General features: G+C 36.3%; 1 protein-coding gene across 2 annotated transcripts in view; it reads left to right on the forward strand.

The window, feature by feature from the left end:
• The first annotated feature begins 790 nt into the window (after positions 1-790).
• Positions 791-24,891, forward strand: part of LOC148954452 (calcineurin-binding protein cabin-1-like) — a 152,383-nt gene continuing 128,282 nt past the window's right edge. For both annotated transcript variants that reach the window (XM_089086532.1, XM_089086533.1), the window contains exons 1-5: positions 791-894; positions 8,195-8,286; positions 10,750-10,863; positions 14,913-15,146; positions 18,671-18,879. In XM_089086532.1, the coding sequence (XP_088942658.1) occupies positions 8,203-8,286; positions 10,750-10,863; positions 14,913-15,146; positions 18,671-18,879 (641 nt within the window). In that variant the 5' untranslated portion in view covers positions 791-894; positions 8,195-8,202. The remainder of the gene's footprint in view (positions 895-8,194; positions 8,287-10,749; positions 10,864-14,912; positions 15,147-18,670; positions 18,880-24,891) is intronic.

Below are 24,891 nucleotides of genomic sequence, written 5' to 3' on the forward strand. Positions count from 1 at the left end.
TGTGAAACCCAACGACTAAGTTGACAGACAAGAAATACTTTAGCTACAAAATCTTTGAAATAAGCCTAAGAAACGTGAGGCTACCTGAGGAAAAACGCAAATCAAGGATAAGCTGGCTTAATAAAATTACATGAATGTTTAGCCCTTTACTCTGTCTCAAATATCCCGAACTATTTTTCATACCTTGCAACCTGAAATAGATTTTACTAATGAAACTTCGAAGAAAGGGTCCAAATTGTTAAGCTTCTTCATTCTGGCCAAGCTGTAGACGTTTGTCTCTTTGTAGCTAATGATTCAAAATTCTTTCTCTTTTCTTCACGGTATAATTCTAATAGTCACTATTGATTCAATGGGGTTTGAAGTTCTGACCTCCCATAAAAGTCCTATATTGTACAATGAAGCTCAGAGCTTAAGATAATTTTAACGTGGTAATATTTGACAGAGTTGAGCCTTCTGGTAGTGTGACGAAACATTTAAAGCCAAGTTTCGTCAATATGTTTTCGCCGGTGTATCATCGTGCTGGTTGCCCACGTGGCTACGGAAGTTACTGTATGCGGCAATTTTATTCTTCTTTTGTAGTTTTAACAGCCTTTTGTGAAGGAGTTGACTGGTTCATAAAGCCATCTAAGACGGATGCTCATTCTACTTCTAGTGGAGTAGCTCAATTTGAAGTATTTTACTATTCGTTTTTATTTTATATCTTCTAGGGTAGTTCGATTTCACTAAATATTTTCCGGCACAATGAATGGTACCGCTAAACTTACTATTTTAGCAATTCGATTTCACTTTTAAAATATATTTCCATGTGAACATGAGGAGCATCCTTTTAGAAAGTCATCATAGTTCTTTGAGCTTTTAGTTTATATATTTAATTGATAAATAACGTAGCTTAAGGTAAAAATTTTGTTTGGCTCAGAATAAGCCTATTCTAGGTTAAAAATGAACTCAGCCTGGTCACATTTTGGATAGGCTAGGACTAGAAAATTAGAGTAGCCTAGTGGATTAAAATGTAGCTATATGGTAAAGTTATAGTTAAGGATTTTCTTGCTATCTTGAAAAGTATCTGAGGTAGGTGGATAATTCCCGTTATTTGAGTAGAATTTTAAACCATATCAATAGTTTTTCTTCAAATTTAGGAAATGTATTTGCATATCTTTAAAACCTTATAAATTGGGATTGAGAAAAGTTGTGAAGCTGAAAACTATTTTTTCTACTTCATTTAAGCAGAAGATTTATTTTGTAAAGTTTCACTTTTATATCCCACAGATTTTTAAAGGTCAGGACCCTCTAGAGAGAGAAGGAGTAGAGGTAGGTACTTCAAAATACCTTCCTGAATATGGCTTAAAATACTACTCAAATAAAATGAATTGCATTTTCAGAACTAAAGTCAGAGAAAAAGAAACTGATAACTGAAAATTAAGGTAAAATGTTGTTTTGTCAATAGGCCTATATCAATACCTAGGCCTAGGTTGTGTAACCTGTCATGTAGGCACATTTCAGGACCCTCTAGAGAGAGAAGGAGTGGGGGTAGGTACTTCAAAATACATTCCCAGGACATACTTTAGCCTGTAGAAACATCCATAAAAGTTTGATTTTCCTAACCTAACCCCTTTCCAAGATAGCCAAAAGTAGCTAAAGTAGAATTTTACCAAGAAGACTACATAGGCTACATGACAGGTTTATGCCCATATAAATTTTGACAATTTTTTTTATTTTCATGTTAGGTTTTCAATCTCTTTTTCATTGATTTTAGTCCTTTAAAATGCTTTGGAAATGAAAGGGGTTAAGTTAAGAAAAATGAAACTTTCAATAATGAATCCAGGGCCAAAAACATAGGCCTACTCTAGGAAGATATTGCCAAGCTTCTATGTTAACAATCTTCTGATTTCTAAGCCTTAGAAATTTGCCAACTTGACAGGGTCTTTAGGTTGGTAGATTCTTTGTTGTTCTATATTGTTCACTTACAAATAAAGTGAACATACCACTCAATGCCTTTTTTATGCTCTTTCTAAATATAGTAATCCTTTGCTGCAAATGCATTTTACCCTCACCCCCATATATACCAATTCAGGGTATATATTTGCACATTAGGGGTGGGGGCTGTAGGTAAAATTTATTTCTGATACAAATGAGAGGTAAGTTTAAACTTTATATTTTTTTTTGGGGGGGGGGTATTTTCAGCAGGGATGGGATTTTCTGGAGATAGAAGATCTTAAATGGAAGGAATTTTCCAAGGAGGAATTTTGTTGGGGAGATTTTTCATGGATCAAAAAGGTGGATTTTCTAGCATTATTTTAAAAACAATTGGAAAGTAAATGAAAAACATTTTTTTATGGTACATAAAAGTAAGGACCAATATTAAAACTTAAAACAAACAGAAATTATCCTGTATATGAGGGAAAATCCCCCTCCTCAATACCTTGCTCTTTATGCTAGTTTTAACTGTTTGTCCTGATTATTTAAGAACAAGTAATGAAACACAAGAGCTGTCTAATTAGAGTAAGGAAACTGTTAAAATACAAAAATAAACTTTGGTGGGAACAGCAAGGTGTTAGGGAGGGTTATCCCCCTCATATACAGAACAATTTCTGTTCTTTAATGTTTTAGTGTTGCTCCTTACTTCCAGTTGAAAAATATCCTTAATTCCCAGGGAAAAACATTGACATGTTGCTGATTTAAATAGCCAGTAGCATATTTTTCTTTACCCTGAGCCCAAGCAATTCTAAATCATGGCTTTTGTAATATTTGTTCATATAATAGAAGTTGTTTTGTATTCTATTCAAAATTTGGAAATAATTGTGCAAAATACTCTTTAACTACAAATTTTGTCATTGAATTTTGCCAAAACCAGTAGCATATTTTTCTTTACCCTGAGCCTAAGTAATTCTAAATCATGGCTTTTGTAATATTTGTTCATATAATAGAAGTTGTTTTGTATTCTATTCAAAACTTGGGAAATTGTGCAAAATACTCTTTAATTAAATTTGTTATTGAATTTTGCCAAAACCTAAAGTTAATCTGAGCAGAAAAAAACTGATCAGAAATATCAAAAGCAATATATTGATTGTCAAATACCAAAAGTAAAAATATCAATATATTGTTTAATCAAATTATCACCCAACACTAGTTGTCACTGATCATTGAGGTTAGGTTTTGATACTGTGTTTTTGTTTTCCATGTTAATGTTTATGGTATATAGTTGTGAAAAGCTTCTGTTTACTTCAAATAGATAAATTTGATTTACAGTAGACTCAAATCTGGCATTCTTTTTGAGACACCTTTCTATGTTTAGTAGTACACATTGTCTTTGTTTAGTAGGTGGTGTATGCCAAGTGTAGTGGAAGTGTCCCATGTGTAGTAGAACTATGCACCACATATGCACAAGATATGCACCAGATTACAGAGAGTGAGTGACCCCTTGGTTCTGCAGATTGAGTTTTTGTATTTGAATTGTTATAATCATTGTGAAACTTCTAATAGGGTCTAGGGAAGTATTTTTGGTTACATTTTGATGAACTTTGTCCTAAGGAACACAGCAAAGGCAATGGGTGAACACAGAATCAAATGGGAAGGTTAAATTTTCCTAGACGTAGATTATGCTTATGATTTAAGCATCCTGGATGAAAATACTAGCAAAATGATTGAATTTTTAGAGGTTTTTAGAGTTCAGGATGCAAGAATAGGTTGAAAATTAATGTTAAGAAGATAAAGTTCTTAATATTAGGAATAAGTAAAGAGGTGATGTCACGTAAAAAGAAGATTGAACAAGTGGACACCTGTACTTACCTAGGTAGTATTATTGGTGAAGGTGGTGAGTGCAGTGAAGATGTTAAAAGTAAAATGGCCAAGGTATAGGGTGTTTTTTTTTTTGCACAGTTATAAAGTTTGAAAGAATAGGTGTATCAGTCACCAAACCAAGATAATAATATTGGAAGCCACAGTGATGACAGTGTTTGAGTATGATTCTGTAGCATAGGTGCTCCAAAAAACATAGAAGGATTTGCTAGATGTTTTCCAGAGAAATTGCTTACAGATTGTATTGGGTACCTGATTGACTGACCATATCTGAAACAGTAAGCTGTGCAAAAAATGTGATTCAATTTGGCATTCTAGGACTGTAATGAGAGAAAGGATTAGAGGGGTAGGACATGCTCTGCAGATGAAGGATGACAGATTACCAAAGACTGTCCCTGTTGGGCAAATGTCTAGGGCCAAACAAAAAGCAGGTCATTCCCAAATGGGGTGATTTTGATGGAGGAGGAGCTTGTGTGGCTGATTTGGCCTCAGGTGGCTTGATGCTGAAGTGAGTTATTATTATTATTAGTAGTAATAGCATCTTTACCCTGTCTGGAACTATAACTTACTGCCAGTAAGGAAGGTTTTTGCAGAAGAATCATATTGTCTGGAATAGTTCTACTGCCCAAATGTTGGTTGGAGAAAAAGTTTTGAAATTTTCATCTTTACTGCCCTTTTACTATTTTGAAATGACTATGGCTATGTGAAGTATTGCCCTTTTACTTTTTTGAATTGGATCCACCCCCTTTAATATTATATCATAGGCAGCTCGATAGTTCTGCCTAAATATAGAACAATGTGGGCACAATGTATTATTTTTTTTTTCTTCTCCATACCTGGGCACTTTGTATCAAAGGAGTTGTTGTAGAAACTTCAAAAAGGGCTCATTCGATTGGAAACTCAAAGGGCTAGTGCCATTTTTAATAGTCAAAGTGCTTGGAGGGCAACTAACCCCCCCCCCCCACACACACACCCATCATCTCCCCAAATACATCCAATCAAAATTTTGAGATAGTCATTTTGTTCAGCATAGTTGATTTCCGGATAGAAAATAGATTTTTGAGGAGGACACTCCCCCACAGCCCTCGGGGCAAGGGTTGTAAGTTATGCCCTGGGGGCATATAAGATTTTTATAGAAGGTGTTGTCATAGAAACTTCAAAAAAGGCTCATTCAATTGGAAATTCAAAGGGCTAGTGCCCTTTTTAATAGTCAAAAGTGATTTGAGGGCAACTAACCACCCTCTCACAACCACGTTTTCTCCAGACATATCCAATCAAAATTTTGAGGTAGCCATTTTATTCAACGTAGTTTTAATTTCTGTAAATTAGGTCTTTGAGAATGACAACCCCCTCAGGACAAGGGTTATAACTTATGCCCTTGGGGCACATAAAATTTTTATAGAACGCGTTGTTGTAGAAACTTCAAAAAGGGCTCATTCAATCAGAAATTAAATGGCTAGTGCCCTTTTTAATAGTCGAAAGTGATTGGAAGGCAACTAACACCCCTTCCCTGCCCACCATTTCCCCAAACACATCCAATCAAAATTTTGAGATAGCCATTTTATTCAATGTAGTTTTAAGTTCTGTAAATTAGGTCTTTGAGAATGACGACCCCCTCACAGCCCTCAGGACAAGGGTTGTAACTATATGCCCTGGGGGCATATAAAGTTTTTATAGAACGCGTTGTTGTAGAAACTTCAAATAGGGCTCATTCAATCAGAAATTGAAATGGCTAGTGCCCTTTTTAATGGTCGAAAGTAAGTGGAAGGCAACTAACACCCCTTCCACACCCACCATTTCCCCATACACATCCAATCAAAATTTTGAGATAGCCATTTTGTTCCATGCAGTTTAAAGTTCTGGAAATTACACCTATGAGCAGGAAACTCCCTCCAGAGTCTTCAGGGCAAGGGTTATAAGTTGTGCCCTAGGGGCATATAATTGTTGTTTAAATCGTTGTTATAGAAACTTAAAAAAGGGCTCATTCGATTGGAAATTCAAAGGTCTAGTGCCCTTTTTAATAGTCAAAGAGATTTGAGGGCAACTAACCCCTGTCTCACGCCCACCTTTTCCCCAAACACATCCAATCAAAATTTTGAGATAACCATTTTATTCAACATAGTTTTAAGTTCTGTAAATTAGGTCTTTGAGAATGACAACCTCCTCACAGCCCTCAGGACAAGCATTGTAAGTTATGCCTTGGGGGCATATAAAGTTTTTATAGAACGCGTTGTTGTAGAAACTTCAAAAAGAGCTCATTCAATCAGACATTGAAATGGCTAGTGCCGTTTTTAATAGTAGAAAGTAATTGGAAGGCAACTAACACCCCTTCCACGCCTGCCATTTCCCCAAACACATCCAATCAAAATTTTGAAATAGCCATTTTGTTCCACGCAGTTAAACTTCAGGAAATTATTCCTTTGAGCAGGACACTCCCCCTACAGCCTTCAGGGCAAGGGTTATAAGTTATGCCCTAGGGGCATATAAGTTTTAATTGAAACCTTTGTCATAGAAACTGGGAGAAGGGCTCATTTGATTGGAAATTCAAAGGGCTAGTACCCTTTTTAAGAGTTGAAAGGGATTTGAGAGCATCTAGCCCCCCTCTCTCGCCCACCTTTTCCCCAAAAACATCCAATCAAAATTTTTAGATAGCCATTTTGTACAGTGTTGTGAATTTCTAGATAGAAATTATGTTTTTAAGAAGGACATTCCCCCACAGCCCTCAGAGCAAGGGTTGTAAGTTATGCCCTGGGGGCATATAAGGTTTTTATTGAAATTTTTGTTGTAGAAACTTGAAAAAAGGCTCATTTGATTGGAAATTGAAAGGGCTAGTGCCTTTTTAAATAGTCGAAAGTGATTTAAGGGCAACTAACCCCCCTCTCACGCCCACCTTTTCCCCAAAAACATCCAATCAATATTTTTAGATAGCCATTTTATTCAACGCAGTTGAAAGTTTTGGAAATTAGGTTTTTGAAGATGACAAACAATCCCCCCCACTGCCCCCAGGGGAAAGGCTGTAAGTTATGCCCTGGGAGCATGTAATGTTTTTGTAGAAAGCGTTGTTGTAAAAACATCAAAAAGGCTTCATTCAATTGAAAATTGAAAGGGCTAGTGCCTTTTTAATAGTCGAAAGGGATTGAAGGGCAACTAACCCCCCTCTCACGCCCACCATTTCCCCAAACACATCCAATCGAAATTTTGAGATATTCGTTTTGTTCAACATAGTCGAAAGTTCTGGAAATTAGGTCTTTTAGGATGATAATCCCATCAGAGCCCTCATGCAAGGGTTGTAAGTTATGCCCTGGGTTCATATAAGGTTTATACAGAAAGTTGTTGTAGAAATTTCAAATGGGGCTCATTTGATTGGAAATTGAAATTGCCCTTTGTAATAGTCGGAAGTGAGTGGAGAGTAATTAACCCCCCTCTCACGCCCACCAAAATATACATATACTATACTGATGATAATATACATATACTGATGATAATATACATATACTGATATTTAGTAATCAAAATGTTTAATATTATTTGATTTATTAAAGTTATAAAAGTAAAAACATTTATATTTTATTCTGTAAAGTGCAAATTTTGTTCTGGACTTGGGAAGGCATAGGGGTTTTGCGCCCAGCTTATGTTAATTTCTGCTCGTTTTGAGTTTGACTCGGTTATTTATTGTTTTGAGCCCAACTTATGTTAATTTCTGCTCATTTTGAATTTGACTTGGTAATTTATTGTAATTTCTGTTCGTTTTCGGTTTCATTTATTTATCGATGCTCATTTGTGGTAGTTTCACGCTTCGTAGATTATTTGATTTTATTTTTGCTCATTTTTTGTTTAACAGAGTTCTTTAATTTTTCTTTGAAAAACTTTTTTTGTGGAAAAAGTTTTTTTAATTAATTGTACTAAATATCATTCTATTTTAAGCATCCAATTACTTTTTATTTCCTTCACCCCTCTCCATATGCACGAGTGCAGGAATCAGGGGGAGGGGGCATTGATGTCAATTAATGATAATTTAGGAAGGGGCAGTTTTTTTCAAATCTAAGGGGGGGCACCGTTTTTTTATTTTTTCTGTGAAAAAATGGGAAAGGTTATTTTGTCGATGAAAATGCCCTAAATCTAATGGGAACTTGCCCAAATTACCCCCACCCCCCATAATTAAACGTCACTGGGGAGAAGGGTTTGGTAACCTGAAAAGGGTATTTTTGGTCATACTTTATAATTTCAAGGATTAGTCCCTCAGGACATTTTTAGGGGGTAGTATCCCTTCTCTTTGCAAATTTATCTCTAGGAATGCTCTAACATGCCTCTCCATTAAAAAAAATAAAATATGCATTTGATTGTACCAAATAGAAAGGTTATTCTAGATGTCATGTTATGTTTTGTCTTGTCCTTTCAGTGAACAAAATGTTGAAATTTCATGGATTGAACGAGAGTGAATCAGGAGAAGAAACTAAAGATGAAGATGCAGTGTTGACCATTGAAGCAAAGGTAAAAAAACTCATCTTGTATATTTAATTGTAAAGGCTTTGAGTGCTTAATAATGTTTGGAGTTTTATTCGTTTCATAACCCTGGCTGAAAAAAGAAAAAATATGTGAAACGCTTCTGTATTTTATTTTGTCTAGGGTTCTTTGGATTGTGGACAGACAAGGAATCCAGTTGGATTATAAGAGACTCGGAGGTGTTGCTTTTGCTGACGATATCAGCCTCCTACAGTCCTGCAAACAAAAGCTCCAGCATTACCTTAACCAAGTCAGGGACGCTGCCGAATCTTCTGGCCTTAAGATAAATACCAACAAAACAAAAAGGCGAACACTGGATCTCCACTCAACCTACGATGCAATAACCAGACGATAGAGCAAGTTGTAGAGTTCAAGTACTTAGGAAGTATCATCCACAATTCACGATCGTGTCAGCGAGAAGTCAAGTTAGGAATCGGCCTAGCTAATACATCTTTCAGGAAAGTCTCTCGAATTTGGTACAGGCAGAAGGACTCTCTCCAACTCAAGCTGAGGCTGTTCAACAGCAACGTCCTCTCAACGCTTTGCTATGGTTCTGAAACTTGGCACATAGATAAAATGCTTGAAAAGAAACTCTTCGCGTTTGAAAGCATGTGTTTAAGGCACATTTTAAATATCCATTGGTTCCAAAAAGGAACAAACGCTGCTGTACGACATAAGGCATCTTAGCCACTGATAACCAAAGTGATCAAATATAGGAAGTGGAGATATCTCGGTCATGTGATCCGCATGCCCGAAACTCGACTACCAAAGGTTGTCCTTCAGTGGCAGCCACGTGGTACCAGAAGAAGAGGACGCCCCAAAAACACCCTATGACGCAGCCACCAGGCTGACCTCACAAACCTCAATGTCTCAATCCAACCTGAATGGGGAGATGTCTGGGCAGCCTCAGTGATGAGAGATGACCAGGGTTGCCACTAGCTCAAAAATAAAATCCCGATGTTTCTTCAAAAAACAAATCCCGAAATTCTGAAAAAAATCCTGTAACACGGTTTTTAGGTTATACAACATAGGGCTGACCAGTGATGACGTAAAAATCAAGGCGCGTAATTTGAAGTACGGTGAAACGTGGTTTCTAGTTGTAACTCACAACTGATTGTCAATATTCCTAGTATTATTTTGATGTGAAAACGTTCTGGTGGATTAGTAGGATCTACGTAGATAAATAAAATGATGAAGACTCATAAAACCATGTCAAGAACTCGAACGAATGTTTTGTTTTGAATTCGCCGCTCGTCTTTACATTGTAGTCGAATTTAAAAGTCAAATCCCGAACCAAAAAATCGTTGCCCCAGTGTAATAGCGCAAATCCAGAGGGAAAACAAAAAAAAACAGAGAATATTGGTGATACCGTACCGAAAAAATAGTAGACTATCAGCCAGAATCGTTGAAAATCTCTTTTTAATAAAAAAAATCCCGGTTTTTAGCGAAAATCCCGTTTTTATTTAAAAAAAACGAAAATCCCAGACACAAAAAAAATCCTGGACCACAAAAAAAATCCCTGAAAACTGGGATTAATCCCGGACGATGGCAACCCTGGAGATGACTGGCAACTCTTCTTGGATACCCTAAGCGCCTTTGGAGGCACAGGAGGATCTAAGGTCTAAGGTAAGGCCTTTGGATTGTCCTTTACAAGGCAAGTTCATAGCAGTCATAAGGCTACAGTAATATAACAATTTCTTTGAAAAAGGGAATATATTTTTCATAGATTAACAAAGCAGTACCTACGCAAAATCTCAATTTTAGAAAGGAATGTGCCATGAGAGGGTGTGTTCAGGGGGGGGGAGAGTGTCAAAAACCACCAAAAATGTAAATCTTAGGTCTGTGTTTTAATGTTGCTTAATCTTTGTCACCCCTTCTTTTGTCTAGATAAACACTCATAAATTTTTACTTATAATTAATTTATTGGGGGGGGGGGGCTAATCAATATATGTTACTGGAGACAGACAAAGACTAGGAATTAAACGTGTATTTTTAAGTGTTAATATCCACTTTTTGCATGGTATTATTTCTAATGATTTATCAGTAATCTCTATACAGTTCTAGGGGAGGGGTCTCACTATGTTTGTAAAGAATAGTTGTTATGAATAGGAAAACAAAGGTGAAAAGGTTCAAATAGAAGCTACAAAAACCTTCATCTACAGCCAAATCCGCATTTTCATCCATTGGCCACTCAAAAAGGAAAGAATGATCCATGCATTTCCAGGGTAAAATAGGGAAGACTTAAGAGACTGTTGTGATATTTTGCTATCATCAACGAATAGACTTTTCAGCAAGCAGATAATGAAAGTGGGAATCAGTGAGATTTGTCTCTCTTTCTTTTTTTGTCACTTTATTCAAGCTCCTTCACTTTTTATTGAAATATTTCCCTTCTTTTCTCTGCTTTTTGTTTTTAGTTGAATAGGATATTTGATGGATGAACTGCTTTTATAGGAAGACAACGCTATTTGCCTACACAATGAAGCTCTATCCCTGGTTACATCAGGAGAGAAACGAAGAGCACTCTTCAAGTTTAACGAAGTACTGGATTCACCCTTCGTCAAAGAAGTAAGACTCTTTACTGGGCAATTTGTTTCACTTTTATATTACTTTGTATCTAAGATTAATGGCATTCTAAGACGGGGGAGGGGACGTGTTCCAAGGGCACGTTGCATTGCAGTTAAATTTTAAAGCAACCTAAAGTTACCAATAAAACCGGTATTACAACTACAATATGTGGTTGCTGAAAATTTTTACTATATTCTCCCTCATTGTTTTCATTTCATGAACGGACATAGATTGTCAAGGTTGTTTGAATGAACAAAATTTTTGTTATGAAGTAAGGAGGGCATAGGAGAGACATTTGTGATATTTCGCCATCTTCAACAAATAGACTAAAGCAAGCACATAACAGATGTGGGAGTTAGTGGAACATTTCATTCTCAGTTCTTCTTTCTATCTTTAGTTTTTCAAAAATATGTATCTGAAGATATGTGTCACGAATCTAGTATGTAATACTACTTAGTGTGTTATTTAATGCCATTTGATGCCCAAAAAATCATTTGTCGAACATCAGCGTCGGGTGACCGTTTCAAACACAAAGGGCTCATTAGCGAATTATTCCTACACAACAGGGAACTCCCAAAGCTACCAAATTACTCAAATGATATTTTCTTAAAATTTTGGTAACAAATGTCTTGAATGTGTCAACAGTTCGAAAACCTAACGGGAGGCTAGTTTAAGATAAAGAATAATGCAATTATTTACTAATTGTGAAGCAAAGCGCTGTCTATTCAATTTACTTACTGAATAAATAATGCGTCCGTTATGTTCACAAGGCTTTCAATTGAAGTATATAACACCATAGGAAAATCCCAAAGGTTTCAAATTGTTCAAATGATAGTTCTTTTGAGCTGATGTTTAACGTTTTCCCTGCTGGTATGCTAGATAATTCCTAGGGACTGCCCTTTCATGAACTTTGAAAAGAAAAGTTCGGCTCCGTTTAATCGAAAAAAAGTTACTTTCTTATGATGTTAATTTCGTTAAAATTTAATGCCTGCATCCGGCTCAAAACGGAGGAAGTTAAATGTTTTTTTTCTAAGATTTCCAGGATGAAAGTCTTAGAAAAGTCTTAGAAAGTCCAGGAGGTGTCAGATTTTAGTTTTTTGTCGTTTATTCGAATCTCTTATCCAAGCTCTATAAGTTCTGGCAAGACCGACTAATAAATTCAATATAGTTTGCCACAGAAATATAAAAGTTTATAATGGACGAAATAGGGTGATTTTTTAAGGTATTAAATTTGAAAAAAAACAAGTTTTTTCAACCGGAAGTATGGAGCAACAATAAAACTTAAAATGAACAGAAATTATTACGTATATGAGGGGGGTCAGCCCCTCCTCAGTACCTCGTTCTTTAAGCTGAAGTTTGACTTTTTTTCAAATTATTTAAGAATGAATGCAGAATCATAAGGGCCGTTTAATTAGAAAAATAAGCTCTTTTAAAAGTTCTAAAAAAAAACTTTAGCGTAAAGAGCGAGGTAATGAGGAGGTGGTTACCCCCCTTATATACGTAATAATTTCTGTTTGTTTTAAGTTTTTAAATGTTGCTCTTTACTTCCAGTTAAAAAAACTCGTTTTTTAAATTTAATTCCTGATCTTTTTTAAATAATGCTGGAAAATGCGGCTCCCCCTCCAAGGAAAATTTCCATCCCCCACGAAACATTCCTCCATGGAAAATAAGCTTCTCCCGATCTTCTACGATCACCCCTGGAAAAAAAAGAAATAAACACGCATCCGTGATATATCTTCTGGCAAAAATACAAAATCCCACATTTATGTACATAAGAGCTTGAAACATCTAGAGTTGGACATTCTGGCATGCTGAATGTGATGGTGTGATTTTCATGAAGATCAACTGATGTTTTGGGGGTGTTTTCTCACTTTTTTAAAATTGGGCAAATTTGCACAGGCTCGTAACTTTTGACATTAAATTCGATGAATCCTACATATTTTGAATAAGCATCAAAATTTGATTCTTTTGATGTATCTATGATTATCAAGACTCTGTTTCTTACAGTTTCAGTTACTATTGAGCCGCATCGCTCCTTACTTATCGAATTCCCTTAATGATATTTCTGGGATGCAAGAGGGGGGGGGGGGAGAGGTTCAAGGCCACGCTCCATTGCAGTTAAAGCAAAAACCATATTAAAGACCCCAACAAAACAACCACAATAACTACAATATATAGTGGCTGGAAGACTGTTGTTTTCTCGTCGTTTTTGTTATGTGAATGGAGATATATCGTCAGGATTACTTGGACAAAATTGTAGTGAATTAAGTGAATTCTACTTTGCAGCTTACTTAAAGAGAACACAATTTTCAGAATTAGCAAGGAAATATAAGCAAATCTATGAATTTTTTAACTGAAAATACATATAAACCTTTTTTTTCGCTGGATAACTTGTAAATAGCAAAACTATCAGCAAAAAAAGTAAACCAAATAATTTAAATACTAAAAACCAAAAGCCAAAAGATAAGAAACAATCAGATAAAGGCTTCATATTTGCATAAAAAAATAAGCTGATTCAAATTCGGACCAGCTACCTAGAGGAGACAATCGTGATAGTTCACTGTCTTTAACATATAGACTTTTCAGCAAGCACATAACAGAAGTGGGAGTCAACAGAACTCTTTTATTGTTTTCCATTTTTTTCATCAGTAGATTTGCAATAAAATATATTGAAGATATATGTTAAGAATCTAGTATGTTACACTGCCTACTGTGTCATTTAGACGAGCATAAGGAGAATGGTCGTCTAAGCCATTGCTGGCGCATAGGGCATCGAAACAACCTTTCCATTGATGGCCCTTTTTTACAGGGAGAAGTAGCAAGACTGTTGCCCAACCTTGCCGTAGCGGGCATCGATCGGTGGGCCCTATATTCCCAGCTATTTAAATAAATTAGTTAATATAATAACTTAGTGTAAAATTAGATAACAGAAATCGATTAAACGCCGAAGACTGTATTCAAATCGCTCTTACATCAAAAAGTCCCAATTTTGAAGCAATTGTATCGAACATGAAACAACATTCTCCAAAACGTGAAGGAAGAATGTAGTCAATTATTCTTTTTTTCTAATTTTTGTTTGTACCCCCATTATTATTATTATAATTTGATGCCCTGATATGCGTCGTGGTTGTTAAAAAATCAATGGATCGAGCATAATGTGCAATTAAGCTGACGAAGTTTAAGGCTTGACTCAGACAAGTGTTGGTGAAAATCCAGGGTTGATAGACTATGATAAAGAAATGAAATCAGCGATTTTATTACCAATGAATATATCTCTGTTCTTTTAAATGTGTGTCATTCTAAAACGCATTTTCTGGATAAAAGGACCTTAAATATCGATCAAAATGCAGAGATTGAGGAAGAATGAATTCTGTTGTGCAATCTTACCGACAATGATTTTGACAAATGAGATTTACTGTTTTATTACAGAGTTGATGACTATTGACAAACCTAAAACAAACATCTGTGGTTATTTGCTCCCCAAAAGCTTGGCATAAGTAGGTTCCGAGGTTATACCGGCTATACATGGCGTACGAAAAACGTCAACGTTTTTTCGTACGGTATTTATAGCCGGTGTTGTCTCAGAACGTATTTAAAGAAAAAACATAATTTGTTTAGGTTTTGAAAAGGACATTCAAGCGTTTAATGAAAATATTAAATAATCTAATAAATTTTTTTTAAAGCTCTGGTATTTACTAATTTTCTGCGAGCAACATTCTTAAGTAATTTGTCTGCGATATATGGTAGCCAGGCCATCGACGATGGATTGTTTTTTTTATTGCCTTATTTGCGGCAGATATTACCTACTACTATTGTTTAATGAAATTCACAGGCCTAATTTTGCCTTTTCTGTATATTGGAATAAGCTATGCCTACCAAATGTGTAGCACTGGGTTTCAGCATGTATTTAAATGTTTTGTTTTTCTATTTCTGTCTATACTATCCTTACATTAATTTTATTCACTAAGAAGTATTTTAGGATGTCCTTGTAACTCAAAAAGAGTTACTCTAGGTAGCTCACACACTTGATCAAATTTAGCCCTTTTTAGGTTTGTCAATCTGCATCCAAGGATCCGTCCCATACACTAGCGGAGCAGCTTCAGTATTCTTGTTACAAAAATATTGCTACACTGTTAGAAGAAGAAGAGAAATTTAGTGATGCATTGGATTGTTACATTTATGCAGTTGAAATTGATAAAACAGATGCATCTACATGGTATAAGCTTGGAAAGCTAGCTTTGAAGTTGAGAGATTTTCAATTGGCCCGAAAGGCTTTTGAGGAGGTAAATTTTGTGTGTCAAAAATAAAAAAATTATATAAGGTGGTGTTATAACCTCATACTATTCTGCATTGTAAGTTTAATAGTTCTATCAATGGCGGTATTCAGAATTTTTGGTGGGGGGGGGGTAAAAACTTAAAAAACGCATCAAAAACTTGTTTATGTGCATTTTTGTTACGTTTTACTAACCGGACAAAAATTTAACCCTCCACCCCTTGGACACAACCTCGAGTTGTAAATAAATCTAAGTTTTGTGTGTATTATAGAATATTCAAGAGGGATTATAGTGGATTTTTGCCACTTTACCCATCGCGATATACATTGCATAAAATATACTTTGCATATCAAACTTTTGACTGTTGCATATCAGCTCAGTATGTTTGACTGTTCTTGCGTTTCCCTATATGTTTTATCGTTATTTTAATTTTCTGAATCTAGGATTGTGCGTTTTCGCTGGATTCGTGATATTATTCACGTAATTGGCTGGGAGTAGAGCTCATGATGAATAAGAAAGCTGCTAAGTCTTGTTTAGGTTGGAAATGTATTAATAATAAAATGCTAGTTGCTCATTTTATAACTTAAAAGTGCGGACTATCGGTCTTAGCTGTATATGTCCCTGTAGGACCGACTGATGGAGCCAGTAGTGACTCAGATGAATTTTGCTTAAAGCTACAGGAACAAATAAACTCGGTCCCAGATAGAAGTATGCTATTTTTATTAGAGGATTTTAATGCTGAGATTGGTAGAAATAGGGATAGATGATATCTTAGGCTAGGTAAATTTGGTGTAGGAGAAGAAAACATTAATGGTTACAGACTGCAGCAATTTTTTAGCTATAACAATCTAATTATTACTAGTACAGTATTTGGTCATAAAATGGCCCATAAGTTAACATGGTTTGTAGTTTTTTTTTTTATTAAAAGCTTCGCGGCTCCATCACAGGTGATGATATACTGCTAATCCTGGTAATTACCTCATTTTTCAACACTGAGGTATCTGTTATACCTTCTCTTGAACGCGTCAAGGGAAGGGTTTTTTGGGAATACCTCTGGCGGCAAGCTATTCCATGTGGTGACTGATCGCGGGGCGTAACTCGTTTTCAGATATTCTTGGCGGGGAGTACCCTGCTCAAGATAGACCTGAAGGTAAACTGTCAGGAACGAGCATCGATAGCTCCTCTGATGGAGGGTTAAACAAAACCGACATGGTCGCCATGTCGAAGCGTTCCTGGATCAACTGTCGGGTTTTAGCTTTCGTGTTGCCAGAGGTTGCAGTACGAACTGCTCGATTTTGAATCCGATGGAGTAAAGCGATGCGGCTTTTTGGTGCACCAGCGAAGAGAGGACATGCATATTCCATGATAGGTCTGATGCACGACATGAATAGTGGCAGAATGGACTCATCAGGGTGGAGACTTTTGCATCTTAATATAACTCCAAGCTTCGTGGAGCAAGAGGATCTAATTTTACTGAGATGCTCAGTCCATGAGAGATCCAAAGAGAAGTTAACTCCAAGTAAGCATAGTGTATCAACTCGTGTTATTGCCTCTCCTTTGAAGACGAAATTAGGATGAACCCTCATATTATACGCCTTAACAATTAGGATCTATTTCATTTTCGAAGCGTTAAAAGTGATAAGCCATGCATCTGTCCGCGCCTCAACTCTCTCAAGGTCAGCCTGAAGCTCCTTGTGGGGTTCGCTGGGATCTTTGCCCTTTGCAATAGGTATTTTTGTTGTCGTGTCCTCAGCGAAGTGGTGACGTTTCTTCACAAGGTTGTCCCCTAGGTCGCTTATGAACACCAAGAAAAGAGTTGGCCCAAGAATACTTCATTGGGGCACTCCTGATAAGACTGGGTGTTCTTTTGATATGAAGCCGTCGAGGACAACTTGCAATGAACATTAATGAAGAAAGTCAGCAAGCACTTCAAAAAGTCGAGTCAGCTCCATAGGCTTCAGTTCACAAAGAGCCCCTTGTGCCATACACGATCAAAGGCTTTTGCGATGTCAAAGGAAAGATGCGAATGTCGTACACCTGTGAACCCACTCTTGATACTGCGCGACCCCCTCTTGATAGTGCGCAATCAGACAGTCTAATGTAGACTTTTGTTTTGCGAAAACTGTATTGCGTGTCTGCCAACAACAGAAGTGAGTCGAGGTATAGGTAAAGGGTCTTATTAATGACGCCTTCATAAACTTTACCTACGCAGTACAGCAGACTTATTGGACGATACGAACCTACATTAGTAATGCCAGACTCTGCCTTTGGAACAGGGAGCACATGAGCAATTTTCCAGGCTTTTGGTAATGGTTCCGCTGCAAAGCATTTTCTGTACAGAGAGGTGAAAGGACCAGCAAGTTCAGGGGCACATCTTTTGAGTACGAGATTGGGAATCGTATCAGGTCCTGAAGCTTTGATGACATCCAGCTGGCTTAACGTTCTGAGCACTTCACTAATAGTTATGTTAACGCTAATGATTTTTCGCATCTGTTCCTGATGGGAAGGGGGAGGGGAGACTCTGGCGTCATTAAGTTGGCAGACCTTTGAAAAGGCTTATACAAGAGCATTTGCCTTTTCCTGGCCGACTAGATCATCGTCCTTTGACATGAAGCGAGGGAATTGGTGTTGGTTTATATGACGGCAGAGCTTCTTTGACGACCCTCCGACACTGCTTTTCAAGGCTACTTTTCATTTGGTCTACAAACTTGTGTTTGTAATCGGCTCTAGCTTGACTTGCGGCTTTGACAGACTCGTTCTGAGTTTCGGTGATTACTAAACTGGAGAAATTAAAATTTGATAATTTAGAAGATGGATGGAAAGATTTTAGGAACATAACTTGTGGAATTGCTGGTGGTATCTTAGAGAAGAGAGTTAGAACACAATTTGGAATATTAGTTAAAAGGCTTTATGTTTAGTAGAGAGAAGGAGGGATTTGTAAAAGATTTATTTGAGTGATATATCATATGAAAATAAGAGGAATATAAAGAAAGTGGGGAAAGTATTAAAATATGAATTAAGGAAGTGTGAAGTAGAGACCGCGGATAAAGTTGCTAAAGATTACATGAATTCAATAACTGAAACCAAGTAATTGTAAAAAAAAGATTACTAAATATAATAATAAGAACCGGTGATTAATTTTTTTTTGCAGGAGTTTAAAACAACTCTATCATTTTAGCGGTTTTAATCAGCTGAATTCTACATTTCTGACTACATTTGCTATTTATAATTTTATTTGCAGGGATTTAGAATGACCTCTGGCCCTGTTTGATCAGTTGATCAAACTTTTGTTCGGTATTTTTGACCATGTCAGCTAATTTCTTTTATGATTTTATTCACAAAGATTGACAACGAGATCCACCATTTTGGTTCTGTTTAGATCAGTTTACTACCCTTTTGTTTGCCATTTTTGACTTCACCAGCTGTTTTATTTGCAGGGATTTAGAATGACACCTCGCCCTGCTTCGATCAGTTGATTATGCTTTTTCTTTACTTTTTTTGACTACATCAGCTGTTTATAATTGTATTTACAGGGGTTTACAGCAACTCCATCATTTTGGCCCTGTTTAGATCAGTTGATCACCCTTTTGTTTGCCAATTTTGACTACGTCAGTTGTTTATATTATATCAAAGCTGCTTTCAAGATGGATCCCACATTTTTGAAAGGACATGCGATTCGAGATGCTGTAGTTAAGGATCAGCCAACTATAAAGGAAGACCTGCCATCCATGTTCAATGACGTGTAAGTTCTTATAGTTTTGGTTTCATATCACTGTCAAAAAGTCTTATTTCAGCGCTGTCAAGCTGTTGTAATTTATAAGCTATGATTATAACAGTTAAGCTGTTATAATTTACTACATGCTTATTTATGCTAGTACAGGGTTGTCAATTTTTGGTAGTGCATCAATGATAAAACTGACCGAAAAATTTTTTGAACATAAAAATTGTTGCCATATAAAAAGAGACAGACCTCATGCAAAATCAGTTCCAAGAGATACAGCTGCCATTTAGTGTTTCGTGAAAAAATGGCAGTGGTAGTGGTAGGCTAGTATTGGCTTGGTACATAAAAGTTTTAACCCCAAGCTTCCAAGCACAATTTAAAAATATTATTTTTTTCAGATAAAAAAAAACTTATCTTAAAAAATACTTAATAATTCCCAGAATATGGTGACAGGTTTTTTCCTTTCATATTCATTAATCCTTTAGCCGTAAGAGGCGCTCAATTCAGCAATTTTAAACTTAGCTCTACTAATTAGGACATTAATGTTGCTATAATTTTTATTTAGTGATTAAAATTTCATTTTAAAGTCATCCTCACAATTTTCATTTCTCATATAATTGGATAATATCAATTAAAAAAAGAAAGACAAAAATGCTTCCTATAGTATCACTGTTGTAACACAACTGTCAGTGTAAGGTTAGAATCAAAATCGTTTTGCTCATATAAGCTGTTCAGCTAAGAATAAATTTCAGCTAAGTGGCGCACGTACTTACAATAAGGAAAAAGAAAAAGGTTCCTACAAGCATCACTGATGTAACACAACTGCCAGTGTAAGGTCAGAATCAAAATCGTTTTTGTTCATATAAACTGTTCAGCTAAGAATAAATTTCAGCTAAGTGGCGTACGTACTTACAAAAAAGAAAAAGAAAAAGGTTCCTATAAGCATCACTGATGTAACACAACTGCCAGTGTAAGATTAGAATCAAAATCGTCTTTGCTCATATAAGCTGTTCAGCTAAGGATACATTTCAGCAAAGTGGCGTACGTACTTACAATAAAGAAAAAGAAAAGGGTTCCTATAAGCATCACTGATGTCACACAACTGCCAGTGTAAGATTAGAATCAAAATCGTTTTTGTTCATATAAGCTGTTCAGCTAAGAATAAATTTCAGCGAAGTGGCGCACGTACTTACAATAAAGAAAAAGAAAAAGGTTCCTATAAGCATCACTGATGTAACACAACTGCCAGTGTAAGATTAGAATCAAAATCCTTTTTGTTCATATAAACTGTTCAGCTAAGAATAAATTTCAGCTAAGTGGCGTACGTACTTGCAAAAAAGAAAAAGAAAAAGGTTCGTATAAGCATCACTGATGTAACACTACTGCCAGTGTAAGATTAGAATCAAAATCGGCTTTGCTCATATAAGCTGTTCAGCTAAGGATAAATTTCAGCAAAGTGGCGTACGTACTTACAATAAAGAAAAAGAAAAGGGTTCCTATAAGCATCACTGATGTCACACAACTGCCAGTGTAAGATTAGAATCAAAATCGTTTTTGTTCATATAAGCTGTTCAGCTAAGAATAAATTTCAGCGAAGTGGCGCACGTACTTACAAAAAAGAAAAAGAAAAAGGTTCCTATAAGCATCACTGATGTAACACAACTGCCAGTGTAAGATTAGAATCAAAATCTTTTTTGTTCATATAAACTGTTCAGCTAAGAATAAATTTCAGCTAAGTGGCGTACGTACTTACAAAAAAGAAAAAGAAAAAGGTTCCTATAAGCATCACTGATGTAACACAACTGCCAGTGTAAGATTAGAATCAAAATCGTTTTTGTTCATATAAACTGTTCAGCTAAGAATAAATTTCAGCTAAGTGGCGTACGTACTTACAAAAAAGAAAAAAAAAAGGTTCCTATAAGCATCACTGATGTAACACAACTGCCAGTGTAAGATTAGAATCAAAATCGTTTTTGGTTCATATAAGCTGTTCAGCTAAGAATAAATTTCAGCGAAGTGACGCACGTACTTACAATAAAGAAAAAGAAAAAGGTTCCTATAAGCATCACTGATGTAACACAACTGCCAGTGTAAGATTAGAATCAAAATCGTTTTTGTTCATATAAACTGTTCAGCTAAGAATAAATTTCAGCTAAGTGGCGTACGTACTTACAAAAAAGAAAAAAAAGGTTCCTATAAGCATCACTGATGTAACACAACTGCCAGTGTAAGATTAGAATCAAAATCGTTTTTGTTCATATAAACTGTTCAGCTAAGAATAAATTTCAGCTAAGTGGCGTACGTACTTACAAAAAAGAAAAAAAAAGGTTCCTATAATCATCACTGATGTAACACAACTGCCAGTGTAAGATTAGAATCAAAATCGTTTTTGTTCATATAAACTGTTCAGCTAAGAATAAATTTCAGCTAAGTGGCGTACGTACTTACAAAAAAGAAAAAGAAAAAGGTTCCTATAAGCATCACTGATGTAACACAACTGCCAGTGTAAGATTAGAATCAAAATCGTCTTTGCTCATATAAGCTGTTCAGCTAAGGATAAATTTGAGCAAAGTGGCGTACATACTTACAATAAAGAAAAAGAAAAGGGTTCCTATAAGCATCACTGATGTCACACAACTGCCAGTGTAAGATTAGAATCAAAATCGTTTCTTGTTCATATAAGCTGTTCAGCTAAGAATAAATTTCAGCGAAGTGGCGCACGTACTTACAATAAAGAAAAAGAAAAAGGTTCCTATTAGCATCACTGATGTAACACAACTGCCAGTGTAAGATTAGAATTAAAATCGTGTTTGCTCATATAAGCTGTTAAGCTAAGAATAAATTTCAGCGAAGTGGTGTACGTACTTACAATAAAGAAAAACAAAAAGGCATCACTGATGCAACACAACTGCCTGTGTAAGATTAGAATCAAAATCGTTTTTTGTTCATATAAGCTGTTCAGCTAAGTGGCGTACGTACTTACAATAAAGAAAAAGAGAAAGGTTCCTAGAAGCGTCACTGATGTAACACAACTGCCAATGTAAGATTAGAATCAAAATCGTTTTTGTTCATATAAGCTGTTCAGCTAAGAATAAATTTCAGCTAAGTGGCGTACGTACTTACAATAAAGAAAAACAGAAAGGTTCCTATAAGCATCACTGATGTAACACAACTGCCAGTGTAAGATTATAATCAAAATAGTTTTAGTTCATACAAGCAGTCCAATCAAAAATAAATTCAAACTAAATGACGCTTGTACTTAAAAAAAAACACCAAAAATAAAACGAAAAAAAAACAACATTGGACATCACTTATTAAAAAGTGACAGATAACAAGTCACAAATAGATTTTAGAATCATTTTGTTCGTTCGGTAATGCTTCAACCGAGTGCTCTAAGCCACTCTTGAGATATTGCTGATACATCCTTTTGGCAACCTACACACACATAGTGCGTTCTGATTTAGTTCAACACTGCTGTCTTCATTTCCTGAAAGTTCTTCCTAAGTACCCGTAGTATTAGCAATATTAGTAGTTGTAGTAGCAGTAATATTAGCTGTAGGAGCAGTGGGAGTAGCAGTAGCGACAATAATAGCAATATTAGTAGTAGTAGAAGCAGTAGTATTCTCATTGTGCCTATTTAGCCATCCCTCAACATATCCTGATTGTTTCAACCCAATACTCTAAGGTGTTTCTGATACATTGCTGATAGGCCCTTCTGTTAACATACATGCACTTAACATGTATTGATTTAGTCCTACATCTTTCTCAACGATATCTGAAAGTTTCAGCTTAATACGTCTTAGTAGCAGTAGTAATAGTAGTAGTAGTGTTACTTCTACTATTAGTAATAGTAATAATATGCACATAGAACCTTTTTATTAGTTCAACACCTCCCTCAACATAGCATGAAGGTTTCAAATACTCTAAGCCGTCCGTGGGAGATTGCTGATACATAGTATGCATGTATATAGCAACCTGCATACGCATAGTGTGTTTTGATTGAGTTCAAATGTCCCTAAACATTCCCTGAAAGTTTCTCCTTAATACCCTTAGAATCAGGAGTAGTAGTAGTAGTTGTAGCAATAGTTGCAGCATGCACATGTAGTTGAGTCAATATAAATTAATGTTAGTGGTAACCCAAACAGATTCCAAAAGTTTTGATTTTGGTATCATTCGAACCGGAAAAAAAACCTCTTTACAACATATAAAATAATTGGCCAAAATCGTTCGATACGAAATTGACGTTTTTTCGCCTTTTTCTGTAAAATGACGACTTAAAAAAAATTAACTTGCACTTCACGAATATTGACTAATTTCTGTGTTTTTACCATCCGTGAGTCGTTTGCAACAAAAACACTCGCGCTTATACTTCCTGTGCCGAAATGCTAGGAAAAAGTCGTGTCCTAATATCTTGCATATTTTGCCCCCCCCCCCCCCATGCACACTCAATCAAACAAATGGCTTTGCACATATCTCAAAATTGTTCCGCATCCGCAATGTTCTTTAATGCTCTTGATGAGAAGTTATTCAAAAGATGTGGTGATGCGCAAGACCAGGCTGACCCATTTTGCCGACATTCGAGTTTTAAAGAACATGTTAGCAGTACGCTTACTCATCAATTTTGGCTTCTAGTTCACTTTTTAGTTACATTCAAGATCCAATGCAGGTTTGCCAAGCTGAAAACGCAGTATAGTTAAATAGTGAAAGGACGTGATGGGTATGTTTTACTATGAGCCATCAAAAGTAAGGATACATCTTATTGTCAATAAATACTGCTTCTCTACTAGAATGATTAAGATGTACGAGGGGTAACCGCTATTTTATAATAATTCCTGCGGTATGACAAGAATGTCTTGTGAAGTTGTTAAAAGCATCTGAAGAGATTGGTGTTATTCACACTCTAAAGTGATCAGCTTCTAATGCACATGAAACCCGGTTTTAGATAGGGGAGGTCGGGGTTGAACCGTACACCAGCGAGCAGCACAAAGAGTCTGTTACTTCAAGGCAGGAGAGGGACTGCGAAGATACACAAATAGTTATCGACTTTATTGAGCAGTTGTTTCCTTTTGAGGGTGATCCGTTATTGCTTCGAATCCTTGCTGCAGAAAACGTGAACGTCGACAAAGCAGTGGAAGTCGGGAAGAAGATTCTTGAAGCAATGGTAGGGAAATCTCTGAAGGAGCATTCGTTCAAACAGAAGGATCAGGCAGTCTTTATGGCACCGAAGCAAAGAAAAAAAAAATGGGAGAATCCTGCGTCGGTTTTTTATGATTCTGGCACGTTCCAAAATCCAAATAAATTAGAGCCAGCAAAAGCTATCAAGCGACTTTCAGAAATTGATACTATTAGGGAAAGCATAGTTTGAAATGCACCTACGTCTCAGACGGGGGCGCTTTGCTTCACAGGATTCCCTTGGTTACGAAACAAACATATTCTGAGATCTTAGACTGATACTGGAACTACGTTTTGGCCAAATATCCAGACGCCATCATCGTATTTGATGGCTACGACATCGCTGCTTTGACAAAAGATATGACTCATCTTATGTGAAACCGTGTTTCTGGACGGGAAATACTGTTTAGCCTAGAAATGAGACTGACCAACAAAAAGAGGAATTTCTTTCGTGCAAAAAGAATAAAGCCCGTTTTGTCAATGTACTTTCTGATTATTTACGAGGCAAAGGTCTGAGGAATATCCAAGCTAAAGCTGATGCTGACTTGCTTACTGTGCTTACTGCGGTTGAATGTTCGAAGACTTTGTACACTGTTGTTGTCGGTGACGATACTGACTTGTTGGTATCGTTACTTTATAATGTTATTCCTTAGCACCACAAGGTCTACCTGGACAGTGAGCCTATGCCAACCACTTTTGGTGCAACTTGGGGCGTCGAAGCCATTGTTAAGAAGATTGAGACTGAAACCTGCAAACTACTTCCTTTTGCTCACGTAATTCCTGGCTGCAAAACAACTTCCTGTCTACATGGACTTGGCAAAGGGATTGCGCTTAAACGGCTGAGAGACGAAGACAAGGTAA

Source organism: Artemia sp. Qi Xiang Cuo, chromosome 3, assembly GCF_049724085.1.
Source record: "Artemia sp. Qi Xiang Cuo chromosome 3, ASM4972408v1, whole genome shotgun sequence".
Classification (NCBI taxonomy): domain Eukaryota; kingdom Metazoa; phylum Arthropoda; class Branchiopoda; order Anostraca; family Artemiidae; genus Artemia; species Artemia sp. Qi Xiang Cuo.